The sequence below is a fragment of the Zea mays genome, chromosome 10 (assembly GCF_902167145.1).
Source record: "Zea mays cultivar B73 chromosome 10, Zm-B73-REFERENCE-NAM-5.0, whole genome shotgun sequence".
NCBI lineage: Eukaryota > Viridiplantae > Streptophyta > Magnoliopsida > Poales > Poaceae > Zea > Zea mays.
In genome coordinates this window covers 113,822,910-113,832,027 of record NC_050105.1, presented here as the reverse complement: position 1 = coordinate 113,832,027, position 9,118 = coordinate 113,822,910, and the positions used below count along the sequence as shown (strand labels likewise).

Here is a 9,118-nt window from a genome sequence, read left to right as displayed (position 1 = left end):
AAAAAATATTATTGGCTCTCATTCATCCGTCATTCGATTTGATCATTCTGAAATTTCACATCCACAGCATTAGGAAAATGTTCATGACAGCACTGCCAAACAGCAATAGGGAAACTCCCCCAAATATGGATATCTTTCCTGGTGAAAGGGGGTCAAACTGTCCAACAAAATCCCGCTGAGGGGTCTGTGCCAAAGTAAGGAGAAACTGACGGCACAACATCCATCTCCTCGCTACTTGTCAGCGACCAAATCTGCAGCCGTCTAGAGCCTCCGGTGCCAAAATATCACGCGGAAGTAGATATAGATACAACATAACAAAAGGAAAAAAGAGGTAGGAGAGGATGCAATTTCAAAAAAAAAAAAAACTGGATTGCAATTGTCAGAATGTCGGGTGTTGTCGCAAGTTCGTCAATCAACAGCCGTATGATCAGTATCCGTGGCGATGTAACCTGGAGTGCCACCAGCCCTGCTCGGAGTTCCACCTTTGGTATGATCAGACACAATGTCCTGGTGGTTTTGTTCCCAACTCAAAATCCTGGACCTTCCAGGCCTGGAACGGACATTTGATCCCACAGGGAATGGTTCCTGTGGAAAGACAAAAAAAAGGGGGGTTACTGGAGTTTGGTTACTGGAGATGCATCCACACCCTTGCCAGATCTTGCCTAAGGTGGCAGCATTTGTATTAGGCAAGGTTTGGCTAAAATTTGAGCTTATGACAGGTGGGTCTACAATTGAAAAACTCAGCACAAGAAGACAGCTGCCATAAAAGGGATCCAACGGCAGCTGCTAATTTTATGAAGAACCCCGCCCATCAAAGGAGGGAGGTGGAATAAGTTCTTTATAAAATTAGAGTTGTTGTTAGATGCAAGATGAATGTCCTAAATTTAAAATTTGTACGCAAGTACAATACCCCTTTGATACGTTCTGTGGTGAAGTTTGGCAAATTGTGGTAACCTTGTACATTAGAGAGGGGCAGGGGGGATATTAAAATAATCACTAAATATTTGATATTTGTTTGTCAATCGCAGAAGGGAAATAAGACAGCCACCATGGAAATTTAAACACTGAGTATCTGAGATTATGATCGATCACATAGGACTCTTGCAGACAATGACTTTTCTAGGACAGCCAGTGCTGAAATGGCGCAAGAGAATATTTACAATAGTTATGCGATAAGCAGCAGAGTTCAGGAACTACTAGTCACCATATAGTCATATACCATGATGCAACAGATAATAGAGAGTGATGGACAAGTAGAGAGCATACTTGATCTCCTGCATTCGGACCATCAGAGTGGAAGAGTATAGGGCGGCAGCGTTTATCCTCATTCATCAAACTTGAGTTCTGGAAATGAGCAACTAGAGCTGATTTTCCTTGGATTCTAGCATAAGCAAGTGAGGCCACTTTCTCACTGTTGAATTTCTCCCACCTTTTCCCATGAAATGTCTGCAAGAGACAGATGTGTTAAAGTTCTTCATTTTTATACTCCTTCCATTTCTATTTATGAAGCGTGCATGCATTCGAAGATTTAGCCTTCATAATCTTTGGCTAATCTTAGCAATATGAGTTTGTCGCTTGTTGGATACTTGGATACAACTTTAGTACCACTGGATTCATATTTCAATGCACTTTCATTAGGTGATGAGCTTGTGGTCATAACTATGTGGCATAAGCGATATCAATGGTCAAAGGATAGCATTGGAGACCGCACTGACCCAAACCGTGCCTTATATTTTTTATGATTGAAAAACACAGGGAGAACCATTAAACATTTATAGAAAATGGCTAGTAATATGCAACAAAAAAATTCTAAATAAACAACTTTGAGAACTTGGCAACCTAAGTCACCAATAATGTTTTTTTCTTGTGTTCACATAGAAAATCAAAGAGAATGTACAAATAAAAAGAGAGATTAATAGATTCAACATAATCAACACTATAAGTATGTTGTAGAATCAAGGAAGCTGAACTAGGTCCGTTGGTTCAAGTCCTTGTCAAGACAAATTTGGGGAGTTTAATTTCTTAATAAAATGCTACCTAGCTCCTCATAGGTTCGTCTGTTTTTTTAAGTATGTTTTAGAATCTCACCTTATAAAATGGAACAATATTGTCAGGATTGATCATGTTGATGAATGCATAACCAACATTGCACTTATTCTGAAAATGGAGATTATTAATGTTTAGTCCAACAAACATGCAAGTAACAAAGAAGCAGGTAAAATTAAAGAACTATCTGCTAACCAAGACTAATACCAGACCACTCACCTTAAAGTCAATTGGCAGGTAGATAAAATCATAAGTTCCCCGGTGACTTTCATCAATAGCTGCCAGAAGCATCTTTGATGTGTACCTACATCACCACAAAGGATTATGGGAAACATCAAAATTTGTATGACTTAAAACATAGAAGATCCTTCACAGAAAACTAGAATAAATCTCTGATATATACTTGTTTGGGATATTCTTTATCATCAGTGTAGTCCGGGAGTCCTCGCCCCGGACTATACGCTCAATGTCAAGCTCAAACAGCCTTTTGTTGTCAGATTGATTTACATTCGAGTCATTTCTTCGGCTCCGCATCCGTTCACCAGCAGAATCGAAAGAGGATGGAATAGGAGCCACATTGCTCCTTCGATGGAAAATATGCCCCCTCTGCTGAGGAGAGCGAGCACTCATGTGCACAGGAGACATAGCTGGGTCCATGAAAGTCCCTCCATTGTGAGGAAACATACCATTGGTCTCCAACTGATGCAGATGTGTGCTGCCAGGGAAACCCATGCTTCCAGCACTCCCTGGGTGGAATCCTGGTGTTTCCATCATCTCCCCTGCATATCCATGTCGTCTATCCCAAATTGATGGATTGACAGCTGGGGCAGATCCCACATGTTGGTGATTCATAGGGATATTATTTTCAAGCATGCGCAATGGTGCTCTTGAAATTCCATGCACTTGCATCAACTGGCGAGATGGCATATTATTGGTAAATGGGCCCATGCTAGGCCATATCATGGGAGAAGAAGGCTGCTGGTGTAGGTTATTAGAATTACTCCATGCTAGTTGGTGACCATAGAGAGGGCAGCTACCAGTTCTTGAAAACCCAAGTGCTGTGCAAAAAGCATTAGACAAGTGAGCAATCCTCTATCATATAATAGTTACCATAATATACAAAAGGTTTCTTGTGATCAACATAAAAGCATCCATTCTTGTACGATGGCATTATGAGAAATAACCAGCACGCCGAGAGAAAAAAATGTCCATGCAACTGATATGCAAATCTGGGTACTCAGAAATACTATGTATAAATCACCAAACAAGAAAACCAAGATCTAATAGTTGATACCTTCAGTATGAGCAGAAGATTGATTGCTGAGATGCCCACAACCTCCTTTGTAAATGTGCCTGACATCCATTGCTTCAGCAGCTCTAGCATTGCTCTTAACACCGATGGGAGGTATTGAGCAGTTATAGGAGATACCATTTCTTAGTCTGTCATTGAAGTCAGGGAGAGAATGAGGATGGAAAGCAGTACTCTCTTGAAATCCACAATCCATTCGTCCCTTGTTCTGTACATTCATCTTTCCAAGTGAATGGATGTGCTCATCAAGAGCGTGGTGGCCGCTTTGTAATCCTGCAGGTGTAATTCCAACAGGAGAGGATCTACTTATGGTAGTTGAGGGAAGATCCAGAAAATTCCTTCCCTCTCGGAATTGGTTTATCGGTGTCTGAACTCTAGAACATAAAACCTGAACAGTTCCACTTTCTGTGCTAGTGGATCTGATGGGTGCCATATTGACAGAACCTTGCATTATGCCTTACAGTCAGAAAATAGAACAGAGAAAAGACATTTCAATATTAGAAATAAAAATGCATACCAAAGCATGTTGAAGGACTGTTTGGGCTTCCGAGTTTACATGCACCAAACTGTTCATGTTCCAATGCACGAGACATCTGCTGCATCAAACTGCCACACAGAAAATTGATATATTAGTAAAATAAAAGATTTAAGATCATGATGATTTCATACACAAATGTGGCTCGGTGTTGGTGACCAGGCCTGTTGTGAGGTGTATACACAAGAGGTTTAAGATGTAAAGTGGTCACACAATATATTACCGTTCAGTACCACCCAGACAGCTAGGCTCCAATTTGTTTTTATTTCCTGAAATTTCACTCCTGTTTAAGGCATATTGTGCAGCTTCAGCTGCTCTGACATCAAAAAATTCTATCGATTTGTAATGGTCATTATCTGAAGTAGGGTGAATCTGAAAGAAAGTTATTTAGTAATGTTTCACCTGAAATAAGAGCTAAATAATGTAAGATTATGTGCTATATCATGATATCATACCTCCTTGATTTCACCAAAGACACCAAATATCTGGTGCAGGTCATCATTAGTTATCGAAGCTTCAAGATTAACTATTACCATGGACAGGTTGATATCTTTATCCAAAGGATAGTCCTAAGAGAATAGACTCACCATTAGATTGTAGTAGTTATCAAACTTACAAATTTTCACATCATGCCAGCAACAATTGGCCAAAAATAGGTAATTTCATAGACAGAGACTGAGGTAAAATAATAAGTAATAGCATCACAGTAAGCACTGATGAAGTTGGGAATGGCACTACGAAAGCATGTTATAGAAAAAGGAAAACATCATTATATCAAGAAAATACTACCTTTGGACTCGAGTAACGTATGTCAAGTTTCCTACATCTGAGTGGCTTGCTTTGAAGGGCCCTCATAGCATTTTCTGCCGATCTTATATCATAGTAAGATACCATCACAAAACCATGATGTTTGCAAGAAGCATTAAGTGTCTGCATGTCTCCATATTGCTAAAAGGGAATGTAAATATCATTAGACTTAAATATTCTGCCTTAGGGTATGTCTATAACTCAAGATGAAAAGGAAAACTTACCTCAAACATGAATTTCAATTCAGAATCCTCGACGTTGCTATCAATGTTTCCGACAAAAAGGATTCTCGAGGATCGCTCACCATTGAGTTGGACAATTGACCTAGTCTGACTGGCTCCACCATTAAAGTTTAACAATTTGCTATTTCCATCTGCTTCCAATTCCATTCCACCTCCAGTACAAAAAATATCATCATCAATCTCATCCTGATTATTCGCATTGGTATTATACCCAATATCACCACAAACACTTGACAATAAGTCGTCGTCATCAGGGAGCAGGTTGCCAATTATTTGGGCCTCGATTTCCTTTGTCAACTCAAATGGTTCATCATCAGCATGGTTAACTTTTCCAACCAGATGACCAACAACTCTGTTCTTTGGAGTTAATCTTACTGCACAACAGCAAATGAAAATGAGATTAAATTGTTGCTGAAACCAGAGCCTTTTTTTTCTTGGATGTAGTATAAAGAGTTGAAAGTTCATAGAGACAGTGGATTCTTTCAGCTAGTAGAAAGGATGAGTGGATAAAGAAGCAAGATTCTTAAAGGAAAAGGGCAGAGTAAATTCGCTTTGTCTATATTGTCTTCTGTTCATCTTTTCCCAACTGCTCCGAGACCTTTTCTCCTTATGTTCATGCACCGATATTTTAATTATTGCAGGTGAAACAAGCAGCTCATTGTTCAGTACTACTAAATACGTCCAGTAAAAGAGAACGTAGGAAACAAGTATGATGGCTCACTTTTCTTGTCAAAAAATTCTGGAAGGGAGCTAGAGAAAAGTCCACTTTCATATTGGGTCCCATTTACACTTCCCCTTCTACCTTCTAGAGGTGAAACCAATGGCTTGGGAAAAGAATCGAGTTGGTTTGCTGGATCCTGATCCTCTCTCCAGGAAGATGGTGGCAGCTTAACATCCAACAACTTGTCATCAAGGCTAAATGGCACTTTCTGGTCCATTAGCTTGTGTGGCTGCATAATATCTAGCTGATCCACTACTGTTGCGCCAATACACTTGAGCTTTTGCAGGGGAGAACAAGCAAATCTGCCTGTTTAGAGAAAAAACAAATCAGTGGCCGAAACAGTGACACCAAAGCCAAAATAGGTATAATGGGGTAAAACTAGCAATGCTAAATTCGAAAAAATGTGCAGTGAGTACTGACAAGACCAAGACACTTCACAAAAACAGTTGCCAACTAAATCAGGTGTTTGGCCTCTACATAAAAATGCAGCTACCTAAAAACTTCCTCGAAATGTGATACACATACTCAGGTCTTTTTCAATCCGTTGTACAAACTGAAGAAACATGAATGTCAAATACCCCAGCTACTACCTCCGTTCTTCATTCACTTGAACATTTAGAGCACGACAATCATTGACCATTAGTATTTCTAAAAATATAACAGAAACTTTGAACAAAACTGTAATGTATAGAAATTTGTCTGATGACAAATCTACTAACATCATTCTCATGTGAACATCCAGATGCTTCGATGTATAGTACAATTCAACCACAATGTGAACTAGATGCTCAGGCACTCACCAGCATGCTCAGGAAAGCAACCCTGCTTCAAAAGTCCAACTTGCCTCTACAAAAGAATTAGGCGTTATGAAACGAATTTGCCTTAGTTCTAGTTCATCATAGTAGTAGGCCATAGACACCAAAACTAAAAAGCTACTTCTTGGCCAGAAAATACATAGGCACGAACCATCATTACCTATGATTTCAGGTTTCAACTAGTGGGAATAGATCTTTGCGGAGGAAACCTCTAAGTTGAAGAACGGATTCAAACAGTAGTTTCACCTCAGGACGCAAGCGAAGCTCGTCAGGGAAGGAGGACGATTCCGACTCCGCCGGAAGAAAATGGGCCGGGGGCATGTAGCGCCTCTGCTCGGTTGGCATCCTGCGGGCGCTGCGCCTCACCCCGGACCTTAAAACACAGAGACAAGTTTCAACGCTCCCGTGAGCTCGGTTCAAACGGATCAGAAATTCAAAGCATAAAGCCATAAACACAGAAACCTTGACGAAGTGCGCGGAAATTTGGGTCCCGAACAAAACCGGGGCCATGGAACACTTGGCAGAAATCTACAGCTTCGGGGTTCAGAATTCCGGGCCAGAAGCGCTCGCTTTTACCGATTAATTAAAAAAACAGTGTACAGAATTCAACTATGGGCTCCAGCAACATTTGGCCGTAGTAAAAGAGCGCAGAAAAAGACCGGGAAATTAATTAACCAATGGACGCCGGCGTGGACAAGCACGAAAAGCACACAAGCAACCTGTGATCGAAATAAAAGCCGGAACCGACCAAAAAAATGGTGCAGGCCGCGCGCATCAAAATACTGAACCCGGATCACGCGATGGAACCAAGATCACGCGAAATTCTCCGTAAGTCAAGCACCGTTTGCTCCCGAAAAAGCTAGTAACGGCTAAGACGAAATTGAAAACCGCATGAGCAGCCTAAAAACATCCAGACGGCAAAAATCACACAGAGAGAGAGAGTGAGTGAGAGAGAGAGAGCGAGCGCGCGACGAAAGTGCGGTCTCACCAGTTGGGCGCCTGAGATCCCCTCGTCGGCGTCACAGTCCGGAGCCCGACGCGTGCACGCAACCTGTGGACGCAGCCGCAAGCTGGGGAAACGGTTCCATGGCGCAGGCCACAACAGCAGCACCTTCACCAGAGTTGAAAGACGCGGAGGCGGGGCCAAAGGGGGGGGGCACTCCAGCCGCGCAGCTTAATGCTTGCAACGGGGAGCCGGACGCTGGCTGCTACCTCCAGTCCAGCTCCAGGCCGGCGCGCACGCCCCCAGCCGGGGCAGACTAGCAACCAAACCCTAGAGATGGAGCGAGAAAGCGCCGCTAAGCCTCGACTCCTCCTCCATTCCCAGTACTACCTCCCTCTCCCGCGCCCCCACAGCTCTCCGCGCGCGCAGTCGTCGGGACAGTTCTCCGGCGAGTTGGTGGTGGTGGTGGCGACAGGCGGAGCGGAGAAGCGAAGCAGAGACGATTACGAAGCGCAAAAAACAGTTTTCAAAGAAAGCACGGAATACTATAATAGCACTAGTATTATAAATATTTGGCGAAATCGGAAACGCGAAACAGCAGGGCGCTTGTCCGTATATATACCGGGCCGGGCCGGGCGGGACCCGCCGGCGGTAGTCTCACCGTGCGGGGGCGGAGGGCCCCGCGGCGGGTAACGGAGCCGCCTGAATGACAGGTGAGGCCACGTGCGGTGGCCCCACGCGTCGGTGAGTGCGGATGGCGTACGGGCGCTGGGGACCCACGTGGCGGACGTCGCGGGAAGCGGCGCTTTGGACGGGAACGGAATTATTGGTGGGACGGGGCGTGACCAGTGAAGAGTCTGTCTGTCTCTGCCTCTGAGTGAGAGCGGACGAGGTGACGTGTGGTTTTGGTCCGTCAGTGCGTCAGCCAGAGGAAAGGATAGCGATGCCACCACGACCACGAGCCGTGGCCCGTGGGCCGTGTCATATGGTACTGCACCGTACATATGGGTCAGTGAATCCAATCGAACGGATCGGGTCCGGCAAGAAGAAGTACGAGTAAAAAAACTCCGTAACGAAAACTGATCATGGTGTCGTGTCTTGGATAAGTACTTCGTGACTCGTGTCTTCCTTGGATTATCTGGAAAACACGTCGAGATGTTTATCTATCAAAAAGACATCAACGAGTCTGCATGGGGGAACTATGCAGTACGTAGGCATCCTTACTTGTTAGCACCAGTAAGTCGCGTGTACGCAAAATGACGCAGTCTGTACCACTTTGTCGCTAGTGCTACTAATGCATTATGCACTAACTAAGACTCCTCACGTCTTAAATTACATTTCAAATTTTATTGTAAAGTCAATTGTGGCTAAATTTATATATTATTATTGTTATACTAAATATATTTTTTAGATCTTTTATTAATTATACATTTATTGAATGGCATATTTTCAATTAAATTTAATATGTTTTAATTCCAAAAAAATAGAATAATCTCTACTATATGTAAGTGGCCACATCGTGGTAAAAAGCGCACCTACTCGAGCGCTCTCGCTACTCCGTCTGAAATTCATGCAAAAAAAAATAGGCGTCGAGGATGTTGCACGCGTGGGTGGGGTTCAAACATAGATCTCGAAGGTGCAAAGCTGGAGCCTTAGGGCCTGTTTGTTTACCCCCCAGATTATATAATCTAGATTAAATA

General features: G+C 43.0%; 1 protein-coding gene across 8 annotated transcripts; it reads right to left on the bottom strand.

Moving 5' to 3' along the window:
- On the bottom strand, positions 1 to 8,287 carry LOC100192762 (Protein MEI2-like 1). 8 transcript variants are annotated; one of them, XM_020545954.3, is made up of 16 exons: positions 7,464 to 8,009; positions 6,938 to 7,044; positions 6,722 to 6,848; positions 6,461 to 6,506; positions 5,661 to 5,966; positions 4,922 to 5,313; positions 4,680 to 4,838; positions 4,346 to 4,459; positions 4,114 to 4,262; positions 3,873 to 3,961; positions 3,341 to 3,799; positions 2,450 to 3,104; positions 2,266 to 2,350; positions 2,089 to 2,157; positions 1,267 to 1,446; positions 38 to 585 (listed from the first exon to the last, which is right to left on the bottom strand). In XM_020545954.3, the coding sequence occupies exons 3-16, from the start codon at positions 6,818 to 6,820 to the stop codon at positions 409 to 411; spliced, it is 2,979 nt and encodes a 992-aa protein (XP_020401543.1). In that variant the 5' UTR covers positions 6,821 to 6,848; positions 6,938 to 7,044; positions 7,464 to 8,009; the 3' UTR covers positions 38 to 408. The 8 variants fall into 8 exon arrangements, with proteins under 8 accessions (NP_001349583.1, XP_020401543.1, XP_020401542.1 ...); NM_001362654.1 differs by lacking the exon at positions 6,938 to 7,044 and having other exon boundaries at positions 1 to 585; positions 7,464 to 7,922; XM_020545953.2 differs by lacking the exon at positions 6,938 to 7,044 and having other exon boundaries at positions 6,636 to 6,848.
- Between the last annotated feature and the right edge of the window lie 831 nt (positions 8,288 to 9,118).